General features: G+C 48.0%; 1 protein-coding gene across 5 annotated transcripts in view; it reads left to right on the forward strand.

Annotated features, from left to right (window-relative positions):
* Window positions 1-18,745, forward strand: part of STX3 (syntaxin 3) — a gene marked incomplete at its 3' end in the record, with an annotated part of 143,598 nt that overhangs the window by 7,570 nt on the left and 117,283 nt on the right. For all 5 annotated transcript variants that reach the window (XR_014326409.1, XM_082845614.1, XM_082845613.1 and 2 more), the window contains exon 2: window positions 9,389-9,472. Coding sequence is in view for 4 of the 5 variants with exons in the window: in XM_082845614.1 (XP_082701740.1) it covers window positions 9,389-9,472 (84 nt within the window). The remainder of the gene's footprint in view (window positions 1-9,388; window positions 9,473-18,745) is intronic.

Raw genomic sequence — 18,745 nt, forward strand, 5'->3', positions numbered from 1 at the left:
CCTCATCCCAGGCGGCGCTCAGTAACTGTTAGGTATTATGACTATTAGTGAAGTGCTCTGGGAGGATGCTTAGGGCGAGGGGCTTGTGGGACAGAGGCTGAGGATGGACTAGAGAAGACACTGAGCTCCTTCCTCCTTCTTGTATCCTTGGCAACTGGATACTGTGGGGTGCTGAGGGGGCAGTGGGGGGTGGGAGGAGGGGGCGGAAGTCAGGAAAAAGTGGAGAAGGCTACGGTAGGGGAGGAAGCAGAAGAGGGTAACCTTTGAATCTCCTTGAATGCTCCTGGGGTGAGAGGGAAAGCAGGAAAAGGTGTGGTCTTCTCACCCCAGATGGACTTCCTGTAGGTATCCTTTGCGTACATCCATGCAACCTTCAAAATCTCCCCGAGAACTCACCTTTGCATCTGTTTTCTAATACCTCCCCCTTCCCTGGGCTCCGCCTTGAATTCAGGTGACGTGGTGTGCCCCACCTTCTCCTGGGTGTACAATTCCTTGTGCTAAGTGCTGTCATCATTTACCACGTGGCATTGCAACGACCTGTGTGCCTGTCTGCCTCCCATTTGAGACCATGAGGTCCCGAAGGGCAGGGGGTGCTGAGTTTGGTCTGTTTCTCCAGCGTTCTGTACTGTTGCTTGGGAAATGGTAGATGTTCAATAAATCGTGTTGGCCGAGTAGATGGACAGATGGACCTGTTACTGTGGATGGGACCTTGTAGTGAGTGAGAAGGAGAACGTAGTAGGCGAGGTGGTTGGTTATGAGACCCCAAGATCCTTCTTTAAAATAACCCACTGTGGGGCTGCCCTGGTGGCGCAGTGGTTGAGAGTCCGCCTGCCGATGCAGGGGACGCGGGTTCGTGCCCCGGTCCGGGAGGATCCCACATGCCGCGGAGCGGCTGGGCCCGTGAGCCATGGCCGCTGAGCCTGCGCGTCCGGAGCCTGTGCTCCGCAACGGGAGCGGCCACAGCAGTGAGAGGCCCACGTACCGCAAAAAAAAAAAAAAAAAAAAAAAAAAAACCCACTGTGAACACTGGGTTGGACCAAGCAGGGTTCCAGCCCTGGCTTTGTTCCTTACTAATCCTGTGATTCTGGATGAATTAACCTCCCTAGCCACAGATTACTCATCAGTATAGACAACATCTGCCTGCAGGGCATTTTTGTTTTGTTTTTCCTCCTTCCTCTCTTTAGATGAACTTCCATCCCTTTTCCCTGCTCCTTCTCTAGACCTAGCTCAGGTCCTGAGAAACAAAAGCAGAGGAATTAACACGGCATGTGGGGATGAAACTTTGATGATTTTTGTATACAGCAAATGGCATGCAAGACCTTTTCAAGCACACATAGAAGATTAAAAAATACCATGTGTTAAGACATAAATAAAATGTCAAATTCCACAAAATGTTAAGTCATATAGGCCATGCTCCCTGATGTTGATATAATACAATTAGAAATTAACAATACAATCACAGTCCTCCCCAGGTTTACCCACTTTGGAAATTTAAAACCACCCTTTAAAATAACACTTGGGGGCTTCCCTGGTGGCGCAGTGGTTGAGAGTCCGCCTGCCGATGCAGGAGACGAGGGTTCGTGCCCCGGTCCGGGAAGATCCCACGTGCCGCGGAGCGGCTGGGCCCGTGAGCCATGGCCGCTGAGCCTGCGTGTCCGGAGCCTGTGCTCCGCAACGGGAGAGGCCACAACAGTGAGAGGCCCGTGTACCGCAAAAAAATTAAAAAATAAAATAACACTTGGGTTCAAAAGAAACCAAAATAGAAATGACAAACTATTTAGAAATGAATGATAATGAGAGTAGTAAAGGTCAAAATTTGTGAGAATGCTGCAAAAGCAAAATTCAGGAGGAGGTTTATTTCTTTAAATCCGTATAGTAGAGAAATGACTTCATTCAAATAAATGAACTACAATTTAGCTCATTCTAAGGGTCCTGCTGCCACCTTCTGAGAATTGGCCTTAGAGTCGCATCTTTTGCAGAAACACTTTTTAGAGAAAACTGTCTGCATGGCATGGTCTTGGGAGTTTAATATGTACCCAGCATTGCTCTAAACACTTCACATGCATTCACTAATTTAATCCTCACAACAGTTCTATGAGCAGATTATTCATGCTACAAACAAGGAAACCGAGTCTCAGAGAGGTTAAGTCACTTGTTTAAGGTCACACAGGTACCTGCGTGGCAGAGCTGGGTTTTCAACTCAGGCAGTCAGATATAGCTCCACATACCTGCACATTCATGGGATTATATGCACTGCTATCTTTTTCATTCATGCGTATTGATTAGATCAATTTAGTTGTACTGACATTGCAGCATCCCCTGAAATAAGTGAGGGCGTGTTTCTGATCCAGCATGGGAAGGGCATCTTCAAATAGAGTGTAGAGGGTAAGAACTGGGGCTCTTGGCTCCTACACACCTGCTTTTGAGTCCTAACTCTGCCACTTATTAGCTGAATCACCTGGGACAAGTTATTTAATCTAATTAAGTAGTTGTCTCAGCTGTCAATGGGGAAAGTCCTATTTGTCTCTCATAAGGTTGCCGTGAGAATTAAATAATATGTGTGAAACCACAAGAGTGCCTGCAACAAAATACACATATTATCTGGTGGTATCATTGTTATGGCAGAACGCATGGAGCAGGGCCATCAGGGACTTTGCCTCTTGTTCAGTTGTCCCGCGACTCACTGGCCTTGGGTTTATTCCTCAGTGTCTTCATCTCCAAATGGGGCCAATTCTTGCCTCAGACTGTTCAGCCAGAGCATCATCTTGAAAGTAGAAGTGCGAGGCTCACCCAGGGTACCGTTATCGCTTGATTTCCTCTATCGCAGGTGTTAGGGGAGAGGCAGTCGGTGGAAAGGGGAAGCGTTCCCTCTGGGAGGGTTTTGCTGGAAGAGACCACAGTGTAGGAGGGAGAAGGGGCATAGGAGAAAGTCCCTGACTCTCAAATGGGGGACAGAGAACACTGAGTGCCTATTCAGAGCTGACACTTCCTCAGAATTTCTGGCTCTTTTTTTTTTTTTTTTTTTTTTTGCGGTACGCGGGCCTCTCACTGTTGGGGCCTCTCCCGTTGCGGAGCACAGGCTCCGGACGCGCAGGCTCAGCAGCCATGGCTCACGGGCCCAGCCGCTCTGCGGCACGTGGGATCTTCCCGGACCGGGGCTTGAACCCGCGCCCACTGCATCGGCAGGAGGACTCTCAACCACTGTGCCACCAGGGAAGCCCCTGGCTCTTTTAATTAGAGAAGAGAGACTGGAAAAACCCGATGTTGGGCCGAGGGTGCAAGGGCATGAGTGTGTGTTTGGACTCCTTGGACGTGGTGGTATTTGTCTTTGGGAATCCACAGGCCCTCATCCTGGAAGGAGGCTGGTGGGCGAAGTAGGCTGCAGGGACGAGAAAAATCACGCGTCCTTGTCTCTTTGAATCGGATTTATTGGGTGAAGATCTGGGTTTATAAAGAAGAGTTTATAGCCCCAAGCAAAGAGCTATTTACATGTTCAGAGAAGGAGGTGCGGGAATCTGTGCTCACCTGTTCCCACCGGCCACCGTCCTTTAATACCCCACAAGGGGAAGTCAGGACCAGATGCTCCTTCCTAGTCCAGACTGCTGGTCCCATCCTTTCTGTTATTATTTCCTTCGCCCCAAAACTTTCCTGAGGGCTCCTGGGTCTCCCCTCTTGTCCGGGGACCCTCTCGTCTTTCTGGAGTCTGACACCTGAGGCAGGGAGGGCATCAGAGAGCCAGTAAACGGTGACCTCTTCATTTGGGATGGCGATTTTTTTTTTTTTTTGGTCTCTTTCTTTGTTCCTTCTATCTTGCCTCTCTGATTTGTAATGATCTTTAAGGAATTGCTGATGATTTAAACGTACGTTGCCGCTGTGTTTTAACTTGTAAAGGAGAGAGGGGACCCCCTCCTCTTTCCCTTTTCTTTAAAAGGCATCCATTCATTTACTTTGGTGGTTTTCCAGCTAGCTAAGCTTGCTTCCTTCTTTCTCCCTTCCTATTTTCCTCCCTCCCTCCCTCCCTTCTTTCCTTTTTCTCTTGGTAAGAGGCCTCGTTCTGAAAATGAAATCTTATATTCAACCTCAGTGTAAAAAGCAGATGAAAATGAAGCTATGCGGATTGAAGAGGGGGTGCGGGCCAACCTGCTTGACTTCCCCCGGTGATTTCTTCTTCTTCTTCTTCTTTTTTAATACATTTATTTATTTATTTTTGGCTGCATTGGGTCTTCTTTGCTGTGCGCGGGCTTTCTCTAGTTGTGGCGAGCAGGGGCTACTCTTCATTGCGCTGCACGGGCTTCTCATTGCGGTGGCTTGTCTTGTTGCAGAGCACGGGCTCTAGGTGCACGGGCTTCAGTAGTTGCAGCACATGGGCTCCAGCAGTTGTGGCTCGTGGGCTAAGAGTGCAGGCTCAGTAGTTGTGGCACACGGCTTAGTTGCGCCACAGCATGTGGGATCTTCCCGGACCAGGGCTCAAACCTGTGTCCCCTCCATTGGCAGGCAGATTCTTAACTACTGTGCCACCAGGCAAGTCCCTCCCGGCGTGGCTTCTGAGGCACCCTGGAGGTCTCCTGGGGTTCCACAAAGCCTCATTGGAAAGCTAAGCTCCTTACTTGGTGAGAGAACCAAGGCTTAGTGGAGACAAGTGCTGTCCCCAAGGCCCCCAGTGCCTTTCTCTCAGCCCCACTTTCTGCAGGGCTGGGCTGCTGTGAGTGGGGTGCAGTGGGCTCAGGACCAACAACCAAAGCGTGAGCCTCGACTCTGCACATCAGTAGCTGGGAGGCCATGAATAAATGAGAACTTCTCTGCCCTGCAGGTTCTCAGTGACAGAATTTAGGAGGGGTTCATCGACACAGCGCGCGTGAAGCAGCCAGAGTGTGGCAGCCCCCTAGCACCTCCTGGGGGCTCTGCAGGTGGTAACTGTTTTTATTAAAGGAGCTGATGAAGAGGGACCCACAGTCAAACAGACTAAGGATGACAGAGAAGGCCCTTGAGAGAAAGGCAGTGAGGTTGAGTGAGAGGAATTGCATGTTGGGTCCTGGGCCCCTGAACTCTTTCCACTGTGTCCAGAGAGAGAGTCATAGCCCTGGCTGTCCTCACTGAGTTTTGGGGCGCATTGAGGGGTGGGGGGCGGGGGATGGAGCCCAGATTCGAGCTCAGTGCTGCCTGAGTCATTGGTGGTATCTCCCATGTCTTGGCAGGAGAGGCAGCAGGAGGTCGGGGGAGAGGAAGCGGGTGGTGGGGCTTGTGGTTCTCATGTACGTTTCTTTATGGCAGCTGATGTTGCAGCTACTCTGACGGTCCTATTATCACATGCCTTGATGCTTTGATAAAGATGCCAAAGTTCTCTTCTTGGCTGTGCCCAGTCATGTGGGCTGAAGATAAAGTGCACCATGTGCTTTCCTTGCCCTTGAGGTCCCTGAGGCCTCTGGGTCTGTAAGAGCACGGATGTGTCAGAGGGGAAGGACCCTTGCTCTGGGATCTGGTAGATCCCCTTCCGGAGAAGCCTGGTTCCAGCGTCACGTGACTCAGATCACCTGGGATGATGGCCTCTTTCTGGAATTTTCTGATCTGGACTAAGCTCTGTTGCTTTCGTTGCCATTGCTATTTTATATTTTGGAGGCAGCACGCTACGGTGGGAAAAACTCTGCACAGGAAGATGGGAATCAAGAAACCTGGGTTCTATTCCTGGCTGCTCCAGTAGCTCATTATTTGGTCTTGGGCCTTGGTTTACCCATCTCTTAAGTGAGAGAATTTGATGATCGAAATATGTAGGGTTGCATTCAGCTCTAAAAGTTCTATATCGTTTTTTATTTTTCTTTCCTGTTTACGGGTACTTCGATCCAGATTAAAGCTATAGAGAAGATGACTTTGCTGGATCTTATGTACGGTTGTTTTATTGAGATGTTATCATGTGCTATTCGTTGTGTAAGGAACTTAAAATTATTATCTTACTTAATCCTCACAAGAGCCCTGGTGGACACTTTTGTTCCTGTTTTGTAGGTAAGGAAATTGAAGCTCAGAGATGTTGCGCCCAGTATTTAAGGCTCAATGACTAGCATGAAGGGAAGCCAGTTATAGAACCCTGGTGGTCCTGATGCTGCAGAATCGATCTTCTTGACTAAGCCTGTGTGTGATCACTTTCCGCGGAGGAGAACACACACTTTAGACATCACGTCTTTACAACTAGGTGATGGGGAAACTGACACTTATTAGGCACTGCCGTGTGCCCTGTGTTGTGCTAGAAGCTTTTCACGTATGAACTCTTCCAAGCCTCGTAAACGTCATAGCGTGTATGGTGTTATTACCATTTACAGGTAAGCTCAGGTCAGTGAGGGACTTGACAGAGGTCTCACAGCCAGTTATTGGTAATAACAGGTTTTGGACCTCGGTTGTGGGTGACCCAAGACTTCTTTTTTCCCAGTTCACATGTCCTCTCACTGGAGGTGGCCCAGGCTGCCCTGTTAGAGCCTGTTCAAAGCCAACATGTGGCCGTCTTGGGTGGGGAATCCCTGTACAAATTCCAGGGGTCTCAAAAGTGCATGTGATGATGGAGGGCTAGGGGCCTGTGTCCCATGCTTCAGGACACACGTGTTCCCAGCTTCCAAAACCTTCCCTTAGTCCATCCCACGACGGCAGCCTCATCCCATTTCCATAGCACGTGTACCTATTTGAAGAAAACTGAGTTGACACCCTCATGTGTGTCTATACACACACGTACATGGGATATATCCCCTCAGTGGGGGTCTCTACAAGACCTCCAAAGAGAGGAAACTCAACAAATGCTTGTTAACTCACCTTCCTAGAGGGAGACCAGGTTCCTATTTTCTAGTGAGGATCTCCGAGATCCTTTTTGGGAGATGGAGCTCTCTGGAGGCTGCTGAGAGGCCCAAGTATTGATGATAGTTGATAAAAGGAGCATTTTATCTCACACTTTAGAAACTGCTGGGTGGATCCAGGCTGCCGGTCTCTGGTAGGGGTTATTTATTCAACTAGAATTGATTAAGTTTCCGTTACATATATAGCGTATGGTAAGTGCTCAGTATACATGTGGAATAAGTTAATTAACGACAAGTACAAGTAATTTTATTTTACTTATTTATTTTTTTTGGCCACTCCCCATGGCTTGTGGGATCTTAGTTCCCCGAGCAGGGATCAAACCCAGGCCCTCAGCAGTGAAAGAGCAGAGTCCTAACCACTGGACCGCCAGAGCATTCCCAAGTACAAGTAAATTTAATTACAAGTGACAGAAGCCGGTTCTGGCTAAATGAATAAAAAACAGCATTACAAGAATACTATTGGACTCATTGAAAGAATACTGGGGAAGATCTATAGAACTAGCTCTAAGCCAGGGGGTGGGTTAGGGAGGACAGAAACAAGGGTAGCCCTGGGAACCAAGCAGGTATCTCTGTTGGGTGCTGCTATAGGTTGACTCGGCTGTGTTCACTTCACAATTCAGAATCCTCAGGGAGGTTGGGTGGTGATTGATAACCTTCCCAGAATCATGTGCGGAAGGTCGGGGTTATCTTCACAAAGGGAAGTGTTCTGGGCAGGCACACACTCAAAGTATCTTCTCCAGTGGATACATAAGGCAACCCTGACCCTCCAGGAGTTTACAGTCGGTGGGGAAGGATAGATAAGTGAAGGGATAATTAATAGAGGGCTGGGATTGATGCTGTGGAAGGTTTGCACAAAATGCACTGGGAGCTCAGGGAGGTTTTCACGTTTGCATGGGGGGTCGGGGAGTGTCAGATCAGCGAGGAGTTTGTTCGAGATTGAGTTTTAAAGGCTCAATAAAATTTTGTCAGCTGGACAAATGCATTTCAGGAAGAAGTCCTTGTGTGACAGTTCAGCAATATGAAAGAATGGTGTGTCCAGGAAGTGCTAGGAGTTTCCAAGCGCCTGGTCCAGAGATGCATCGTAGAGGGAGAAACGTGGGCGGGACTGGATCTTAAAGGGCCCCGTATGCTCTGTTAGGCTTTGGGACTTGCAATCCTGGGACTTGCAATCCTGAGAACTATCACTGAACGACTTTCAGTGGCAAAAGGACGGGATCAGTCCTAAGTTTTAGGAAGGGGATTGTTGGGGGCTGTAGCAAGGTCCTCAAATTCAGTTCCTTTGAATGTGGCCATTAAGCTTGGGTTGCTGATGGTTGCAGACAAGCCAGAGAATGAGATTACAGAGGATCCGGTCAGAAGAGTCTCCCCAGATGGCTGGAGAGTCCCAAATTTTCGTGGGAATTCCCGGTAACTCCATCTGCTGTAGCAGGTCTGGGGGATGGTAGCAAGGGAAGGAAAGAGGCCGCTGGTGGCTTTCCTTGCTAGTGGAGTTCCCATGTTGAGAGTGACATGTGTTGGCTTAGGAGGCCAAAGGCCACTGAAGGGTGTGGAGAAGCAGGTGTCGAGGGGTTCACCCCCTCCCCACCTCCACTCCCAACAACCAGGTCTTCCTTGCTTAGAGGTGGGCTGTGTGTAATGCAGCAGTCGTCTGGGAGGAGCATCTGGGAAGGATGCAGAAGCCGCCGAGGCCCTTTAGCTGGGTGGGAATGGAAGCACTTCCTTTAGATAGCCATTTTGTGCTTTTGTAGAGGTAGCTGAATGAGATTATGAAAGCCGGGGTCCCCGGGGGTTGCTGGGGGCTGCCGAGAGAGCTTCCTTTTCCCCATAAACATGAGCTCTGACAGGGAACAGCACACAGCGCTGTTTCCTTTGCAGTAGGTGGTTTCTGAAAACAGGAAAATGTGTGCTCCTTCTGTGATGATTTGAAGCTAGTGCTTTGGAGGAATTGGGACTGTCTTAATACAGATCCCCAGTACAGTAGGTCATGCATCTGAACGTTGTGGAGAAGAGTTTAGGAACATATGGTCCGAATCCAAAGGATGGGCTAGAATCTGCCTGTCTCCAACATTTTAGCTGTGTGACTTCGGCCAAGTTACTTAACCTCACTGTTTTACGTTCTCCAACTGGAGTGAGTTATAGTAACATCACCAATACCACCACCACCAAAACCTAATATTTATTGAGTAGTTACAGTATGCCAGGCACTGTGCCAAAGCGTTTTATATTCATTAGCTCATTTATTTTGTAAACGAACCTATGACGTAAGTGGTGTCCTTATTAGCACTTTACAGATAAGGAAACCTAGGCACAGCCTGTGTAGTAACTTGCTCCCTTCTTCCCCTCATCCCCCTGTAAAGTATCAGTAAGTATGGAGCTAGGATTTAAACTCAGTGTGACATCAGAGTTTGATACATCACAGAGCTGTTCTGAGTTTTGAAGGAGATTATGTATGTAAAATGTTCACTACAGATATAGCTCCTGGTCTTTAGGGAGCATTCAGTACTGTTCGTTATTTCTGGTGCTTTTGGTCTCACCCTCCTTTTTGTCTCTCACAGAAGCAGCTGACACAGGATGACGATGCCGATGAGGTCGAGATTGCTATTGACAACACAGCTTTCATGGACGAGTTCTTTTCTGAGGTAGGTGCCCTTCCGGTATTTTTTTTCTGAATGGACATAAGGAAACACAACTTCCTTAGTAAAGAATAAAACCCCCCAGATCTTTCAAGGGTAGCAGAGGAAAGTCAGTCTTTTGCTGGGGTGGAATGGACACACCAAGAAGTTACACGGAGAGTTTCTTCAGTACTTGGGAGGATTTTTAATCTTACCGAGAAAGTCAGGAGAAGGTAAATTATATATATTAAAGAGATGCTTTTAAGGTCTTACGCTACATGACAACATTTTAATGATATCCTTTCTTGCCTGAATTACATAGTTTAAATACAGAACCAACCCTGGGGGCCCAGCCACAAGTGTGGGGAAAAAAAAATGCATTTCATTGCATTTTTAGGCCTGTGATTCGGGTAGATCAGAATTGTTGTTTCCAAAAATTCAATCCCTTTGACTCCTCTGGTGATAATTGAGAAACCAAGAAACCACCAGTTTATTTTTTTTGAAATTCAGCAGAGGCAAACATGGGTGTCCCGTGTGTACAGATTCACAGTCTTTGATGTAGAGGGTCCTGTTGGAAGGTGCTGTGGTAGACAGTGATGGGAAGCTTGGGTGGGGCGTTGGGGGGCGTTGTGTATCATGGACAGAAACACAGCCTTTGAAGCCAGGGAAATGTGGGTTCAAACCTCAGCCCTGCTTCTGACAGCTGTTGATCTTGTGAACGTTTCCTTAACAGGCTTGGTTTCCTTATCTGTACATTGGGATTGATAATGTAATTCCCCATAGGGCTATTAGGAGGATTAAATGGGTTAGTGTTTCTAAAACATTCCACGTAGCATCTGACGTACATGTGTTTCAATAAAACGAAACCAAGCCACAAGAAGTTCCGGCACTGAAGTTCCTGCCACCATGTTATGGTTTCTTTATTTAGGCTTTTTATTGCATATATAAAAAGGCGTCGTATTCTTCTTGCAGGGGAGGTGTGGGTGCTTCCTGTCATCTGGAAAAGCCACCCTCTAGTTCTTTTCTAAGTGGAGCGGAGCGGGACGTGATGGCTTATGCCAGTTCATCTGTGGGAGTCACAAGCAGGTTTCAGAGCGAATTTGAGTGTGTGCTGACCTGATTGGGAAGTTGGCTGTGAATACTGCACAGATCCCCACCCTCTCCATGGGTGGGTCCATCTCTTTGGTGGAGGAGTCATAGATCAAACAGTGCTTGAGTTTTGTGAGTCCAGTATTGTTCTAGGTGTGGACTGTGGAAGGAAAAGGTCTTTCTGTTCAGTGCTGGGGGTGGACTTAAGGAGATGCATGACATCACTGTAGCTCATTCCTCTGATCTTGCCTTAGAGAACCAGTTACATTCACTTCTTTCCTAGGATAAGGATTCTTCTCCATTAACGGTGTCCTACCTCTTTTCTGAACCCGTAAGAGGGGCCCCGAGAGGCAGTACTCCTTGTGAGGTGGGAAGATGGTGGGCCTTGGCCTCCAAGACCTGGTCAGAGTCTATCCTCAGGCCTTTAATAGCAGTTAACCTTGGTCAGGTTCCTTAACCCGGCTGGCTTTTGATTCCTGCTCTGGAAACTGGGAATGGCAGTACTTAACCTTTCAAGGCTGTTGTGAGGATCACATGAGATCACATGAAGATTGTACATCTGGAAAGCATCATCTGAACAGAACCGCGCCAGATGGATGGTAGTTATTTGGGGCGACTTAACAAGGTCTCGAGGGCTGTTGCTTTTCTTATTGCTTTCTCTTACTTAAATGCTTTTCTATCGTTTAGGAAATAAAAAAGCCCTATCATATTTAGGGTGGAGAAGGGGACCGCATGGTGGGGTGGAAAGAGCATGATTTTTTGGACATAGTTCCCTACCTGCCACTAACTGTGTGATCTTGGGCACACGCCTTAACTTTTCTCTAAGTCTCTGTGGGTTTAACTGTGAAATGGGGAGGAAAATGTTCACCAGACAGATCTGTTGGGGATGAAAGGAGCCAGCACTCAGGAAGTGCTTAGAGAGGGCTTAGGGAAATGTTACCTGCCTCTGGACTCACGTAGATAGAGCACAGGGAGGATCAGTATTGACGTGGGGCAGAGGCAGGAGGGACCCGTCATGGAAAGAGGTTGTGTAGGCTCTGGCACCCCACGGATCCCGGTCCAAATTTCAGCTCTGCCCATTACAGTGGTATAGCTTTGGAAAAGTGGTTTAGCTGCTCTAAACCCCAGTTTCCTCTAAAACAGGCCTAGCGGTATTACCTGCTGGTTGTTATAAACATAAAATGAGAAAGTATATGGATGTACCCGCACGGTGCCTGACCTACCGTAAGTATGTCTTCAGCAAATTTTAGTTCTCATCAGCATTCGGTTCCCCAGTGTATTTGTGAATAAATAGACCACAAAGTTTACTTTAGAGAATGTGGCCTGGAAATATCCTTGAAGGTGGGTTAAAGTGCATTCCAGATAATAGGGATTTGGGGCAATGAAAAGGTTTCCCTCTATATGTGTCTAAGGAATACACCCAGTACCTCCTGCAGGATACATTGACAGCTGTGTAGAGTTCTTGGGGATGCACTCTTGTGATAAAAGGTACCTTTTGGACTGCTTTCAGCAGGTAGGTCACCCCTGGTTATTTGCTGAGGACTGATGGTGTGAATCACAGGTTGGTGAGAGGCATTTGCAAGGTACAGATGAAGTCGCAAGATCAGGATGTTTTCAAAATGTGCTTTGCCCTGTAAAACTCAAGTGGTTTCTCCAGCCTCCCGGTTATTATAGAAAAGAGTTGACCCTTGGGTGTTGAGGCCTCCTTGGCTGTTAAAAAGCCAGGGTCTAGTAAATGATAAACCTTCGATTTTTTGTCTAATTTGCAGTTGTCTGTATTTTCCTTCGTCTCTTTGTTCAGTCGGCAGAGAGTGCAGAGTTTTAGAGGCAACAGAACCTGCCTGAGAGGGCAAGATTGAGAGATGGAGTCGGCCTGCTGTGTAACAAACCACCTTACCAGTTAGTGGGGTGAAGCGACCACTTTGTAATTCTGATGGATTCTGTGGATTAGGGATTCAGACAGGGCCCAGTGAAGGTGGGTTTTTTTTTGTGGTGGGGGAGGGCGGGGGCTGTGCCCTCGCGACTTGTGGGATCTCTCAGTTCCCCATCCAGAGACTGAACATGGGCCCCAGCAGTGAAAGTGCTGAATCTCTTCACCACCAGACCACCAGGGAGCTCCCGGAGGTGGGTTACTTTTGCTACACAGTTTCTGGGGCCTTGAGTAACCAGAGTCTGGAATCTCAGAGACTTTTTTTTTTTTTTTTAATATTTGTTTATCTATTTATTTGTTTGGCTGTGCCGGGTCTTAGTTGCAGCACGTGGGATCTTTTAGTTGCAGGTTGCAGACCCTTAGTTGCAACATGCCAACTCTTGGTTGTGGCATGTGGGATCTAGTTCCCTGACCAGGGATCGCACCCGGGCCCCCTGCACTGGGAGCACAGAGTCTTAGCCACTGGACCACCAGGGAAGTCCCTGGAATCTCAGAGACTTCTTTTTTTTTTTTTTTTTTTTTTTTGCGGTACGCGGGCCTCTCACTGTTGTGGCCTCTCCCGTTGCGGAGCACAGGCTCCGGACGCGCAGGCCCAGCGGCCATGGCTCACGAGCCCAGCCGCTCTGCGGCACGTGGGATCCTCCCAGGCCGGGGCACGAACCCGCATCCCCCGCATCGGCAGGCGGACTCTCAACCACTGCGCCACCAGGGGAGCCCCTCAGAGACTTCTTAATTCAAGCATCTGGTGCCTGAAGTAGGGTGAGTCAAAGGAGCACCTGTACTTGACCTCTTTCTGTGGCACGGGCTCCTCAGCATGACCAGCTCAGGGTCATCGGTTTGGTGGAGGAGGCTTAGGGCTCCAAGACAAGCATTGTAGCTGTGCAAGTCATACAGCCCATCGCTTGTATCGTACTCTGTTGTCGAAGCAGTCACAAGCCCGCCAGATTCAAGAGAGCAGTACAGAGATACTACGTCTCAATGAGGAGACTGAAGAATTTGTGCCATGTTTTAAAACTGCCAGAGTCACAGCTCCATATGCCATCATCCTACACCAGCGTCGCAGGCAGTGGGAGAGCAGGCAGCTAGGAAAGTTCAGAAACCCTTTGATCAGGGAGGAAAACTACCCAAACCCTCCACACTGACTTCCCCTGGGGCTCTTTGGCCAGCAGTGGATCGCATGGTCACGGCCACTCTTTTCTAGAATGGAGACCAGGAAAGTGAGAACCTAGCAAAGGGGCAGGCTTGTCAGGGTTGCCATGGAACCGATCGTGATTCGTCCTCTGGGGCTGGCCACGTTGCTGCCCAACAAAATCGGAGTTCTGTTAACAAGAAAGGTCAGGGGCAGGTGGGGATGGCTACTTGGATGGCAGTATGAGGTGCAGAAAGATTTCTGTGATCAAACATGTTTGAGAAACACTTCATACTCTTTTCCTCCCATGGAGATTGAAAATACACATGAACTTATTAAAGATTCTAAGAAGTCCCGTAATAAAGAAACCTGGTTAACTTACCTATCTCAACACTTAGTTTTTTCATAGAACCCTTTGTGACATGTAACTTCGGTTAGCAAAATGAATGAATAGATTTCAGAAAATGCTATTATAAAGTCTTCTTTCTTGGATGTGCTTAAGAAAGGTATATGAGGCAATTCGGCAGTGGTGTATGAAGCAAGCTTACCCCTGGAGTTACTTATATTCATTTATCCATTGAACAAACTTGTACTGAGGGACACCATGTGCTTGGCATAGTGATGGGGGTCCAGGCATCTGAGGGGAACGAGACGGGTGGAGCAGTGGCTGGTTAGCGGAAATGAGAGGTGAACAGTCTTGTGATCTTTGTTAAAACGAAGATCCTCAAAGTGGATGTAACTTGGAAATCTAGGCATTAAGTTGAATCTAGCAGGTTAAATACTCTCCAGCTCGTTCTTGAAGTAGCATCTTTGGATGACTAGGTGAGCTGGTAGGTTCTGCGCCTCTGGGCTCTTTCCATAGGCAGGCAGGAAGCCCTTGCCGGTCATTTGCCTGTTTACCCTCCAGTCCGTTCCCTGCCCTCCCTGTACTCTGCTCTGTATTGCAAGGTGCTCATTGCCCAGGTTCCCTTGCCAACTGGCTTTTGGTGTGTTTGACCCAAGGGAGGCACCGCAGAAGAGTCAAGGTCGGGGGATGAAGCTTCGGTTTTCCTCCCAGACGTATCTCCTCCACGGCCTCAACTTTCCCTCCATAGACCCTCCTCCGTGGTCCTGTTCTGCCGGTTGACTCCACCATCGTCTGGCTCCCATCAGAGGGGCCCTGGTGACCCTGCCTTCCTTCTTCGTCCCTCCAGCCAGCTGTTGCTCATTTCCAGAGGGCCTCACCATCCTCTGTTTGGCTTCTCAGCTCTTGTATATCTGTGTCAAGAATTCCCTGTATTTTCCAGTGGGCAGCTAGAAAAGCTCAGAAGTCCTTTTCATGAGGGAGGAAAACTACCCAACCTACCCAATTACTTCGGCTAAAATAACTAGATAGGTTTTTCTCTTCCTGACCCTACTTTGAGTGATGCAAAGCCCAGATACACTTAATTGATTTGAGGTGATTGTCCAAGACTGCTCCTTTTCACTGGTCAGTAGAGCTCTGAGATCATCTTTCTTTTCATTCGTAAAAGGAGAGTTGACATCCTACGCTCAGTCTTGCTAAAACCCCTTGAGGGACTTGCCTTCTGTGGCTTGGCTGACTGAGACCCTTCTCTGTCCCTCGTCAGTGTTCGTTTTCCAAAGCAAAGCAGCAAACCAGTCAGGGAGGACTTCACCGAGACCTTCTAACACAAGGACTGTTCCGGATTTTGCTATTTGGGGAGAAAAGTAAAGGTATATGAGTTGTGTGAAGCGGGAGTCATTTATTTGACCCTTACGACCCCATTACTTTTGTCACCTTCAAAAGGTGACATATAATAAGTTTTCAATAAATAAATATGTAAGATTTAATGCCTAACTTAAGAGGTACCAGGCACCTGGGAATTTAAGGGAGGCAGAGACATTTTAGGGAGAAGAGACAAAGCCTTATACCTTACCCCACGGCATCTGCCAGTCTCCAAAGTAGTACTTTCTCTGCTTTTAGATTAGATTACATCACATTACATTACATTGGATTAGATTCCACTGGCTAATTAGGTCCAGAGGGAAGAGGCCCTCCATGCCTTGAAAATAACTCCCTCCTTTTAGTTAGATGATGGTGATTAGTACGGTCCTTCCTCGGTGTCTGCGGGGGTGGGGGGAATTGGTTCCAGGACCCCCGTGGATACCAAGTCTGTGGACGCTCAAGTCTCATATAAAATGGCATAGTATTTGCATATCATGTACACACACCTGTATACTTTAAATCATCTCTAGATTACTTATGATACCTCATACAATGTAAGTGCTATGTAAATAGTTATAAAGACAATGTAAAGGCTATGTTAAATAGTTGCTGGTGTGGTAAATTTGAGGTTTGCTTTTTCGAACTTTCTGGAATTTTTTTTTTTTCCCTGAGTATTTTCGATCCGGGGTTGGTTGAATCCATGGATGCAGAACTTGAGGATACAGAGGGCAGCCTATATACTGTGGTAATTATAGTTGGTTCCATGAGGCAGACACCCAATGTGAAGAGTGGTTGACTTGCTGTCCTTACTGGATTTCCCTGGGTGGCTACTGACATCACAGAACATGTTGTTAACATTAGCACCGCTGTGAGGATTACATGAGACATTGCTCGTAAAGGCTCAGCGTAGTACCTGCACACAATAAATGTGCAATAGTTGCTGGCTATTTTTGTCTTTATCACCATGTGACGTTTATTGAGCGTGTACTTTGTGTTAAGCCTTTGACATATCTTATCTCATTTAATGCCCACACAAACTCTAGGAAGTGGGAAATATGATAATCCTCGTCTCACGGATGAGAGAACTGGGCCTCAGAGAGGGTAAGTGGCTTGTTCAAGGTCAAAAAAACTGCTAAGGGGCGGAGCCAGAATGTGAACCTGGTATGATTCTAACTTATTTTCTTAAACCGTGCTATCTAGATTGCCCCATTACTGACAAATCGTTGAAAAATACATTTTAAAAAGTAACAAAAAATAAGTGGGCATTGGGGATGTATTAGCTGCAAATTTAGCATGGCGATAAAAAACACAAAAGCTTGCAGATTGGTTCCCTCAGTCAGCAGCTTGACTGAGTTGCTTGAGCTCTCCTTGTGTAAAAAGCTCTCTACAGGGAGCCTTGGTTGGAGAACAAAGAAATAAGGCACATGATGTGAGTCAAGGGTAATTGAGCCAGTCTCACAGAACTGGTGAGTGGGTCACACACATTCACCTGACACAGGCTGAATACACACGGACCTGGGAGAGAAGATAGAGAGCTTCCCTGAATACACACGGACCTGGGAGAGAAGACAGAGAGCTTCCCTGAATACACATGGACCTGGGAGAGAAGATAGAGAGCTTCCCTGAATACACACGGACCTGGGAGAGAAGACAGAGAGCTTCCCTGAATACACACGGACCTGGGAGAGAAGACAGAGAGCTTCCCTGAATACACACGGACCTGGGAGAGAAGACAGAGAGCTTCCCTGAATACACACGGACCTGGGAGAGAAGATAGAGAGCTTCCCTGAATACACACGGACCTGGGAGAGAAGACAGAGAGCTTCCCTGAATACACACGGACCTGGGAGAGAAGACAGAGAGCTTCCCTGAATACACACGGACCTGGGAGAGAAGACAGAGAGCTTCCCTGAATACACACGGACCTGGGAGAGAAGACAGAGAGCTTCCCTGAATACACACGGACCTGGGAGAGAAGACAGGGAGCTTCCCGTAGGTGATTCTTGCACCTTCACCTGGTTCGGGAGACAGGGTTTGGATTTCACAGTTGCCTTGGTTCAAACCTCGGTTTGCCTCTTCCTGCAGTTACGGCCTTTACTGACTTCCTCAATTTCTTTGAGCCGCCGTGCTCTCGTGCGTAAAAAGCAGAGAGTGATGGTGACTTCACAGACATCCAGTGAAGGGCCTTGTTTCTGGGACAGGTGTATGTTAAATCGGGTTTAGTTCTTAAATATATTATTGTGCAGAGCAACGTCAGTCCATTTAAAACAACCCCAAACAAACACACAGACAAATAGCACTTGAACTTTTAGATGCAGCCCTGGCAGATTTCCTGCCAGCCCTGTCCCCCCCCCCCGCCCCGATCTTTGGTTGTCTGGCAAATGCACAAAAGGAAATTAATTTCCTGTCTACCTGCTACCATGAAATACTCTGAAAGTCACCTTCGAGAAAAACTAACACTTCCAAGAAAAAACAGAGACACAAAGTTTAAAGAAAAAAAAAGCTCTGTGATCGGCCAGTTGCCCATCCTGAAGTCCCGAAGGACTCCTGAGGTTATTTGGTGAACTGACTAAATTCCTAGATTACTAACTCAGAGGCCCTGAAGTACCTCCAAATGGTGAGGTGGTTGAGGACAGAGGGAAGAGAGCAGCTGCCGTGGGTGGAGGATGACTGGAGGCGGGGGTGGAGGCCCCAGGCCTGGAAAGTTCTGCGGGCAGATTGAGGACGGAGCCCGGAGGCCCATTCACCATCTGGTCTCCAAGTGCCTGGAGCGACTCGAAGCTTGGGGTCCAACAGTCTCATCCTAAAAACTTCCTACCTCGTCTCCCTACCACTGACCCAGCTTTGGGGCGGGATGCTCTTCACTTGATGAAATAATATTCCGGGAGCTATTTTCTAAGACATCCAGTCCGTTGAACATGCAAAAACCTTAGGCCTCTGGCTTCTTAAAAGAGGATGATTCATTCTGTTGTTAAAATTCATTTTAAAATGGCGAGGACATGTTATTCTAGAAAGTCTTTTTTCTCAGTTCTGTTTTTTTTTTTGCGGTACGCGGGCTTCTCACTGTTGTGGCCTCTCCCGTTGCGGAGCACAGGCTCTGGACGCGCAGGCTCAGCGGCCATGGCTCACGGGCCCAGCCGCTCCGCGGCATGTGGGATCTTCCCGGACCGGGGCACGAACCCGTGTCCCCTGCATCGGCAGGCGGACTCTCAACCACTGTGCCACCAGGGAAGCCCCTCAGTCCTGTTTTATACAATGTAATAGCTCTGGCATGACAGTCACGTGATGGACATGGAAACGTGGTGTGATGCACTGACACTTTAGGAGTTGGAAGAGGAGTCAGTGCTTGATGGGAGAGATGAAGAGAGAGGGAAGGGTAAGGTGGCAATTTCTTGGGTCCCCCGAGGCCCTGAGTCTGAGGTGGTTACACCCCTGGAGCCACCAGCG

This window comes from Leucopleurus acutus, assembly GCF_964270905.1.
Source record: "Leucopleurus acutus genome assembly, chromosome: 8".
NCBI classification, from domain to species: domain Eukaryota; kingdom Metazoa; phylum Chordata; class Mammalia; order Artiodactyla; family Delphinidae; genus Leucopleurus; species Leucopleurus acutus.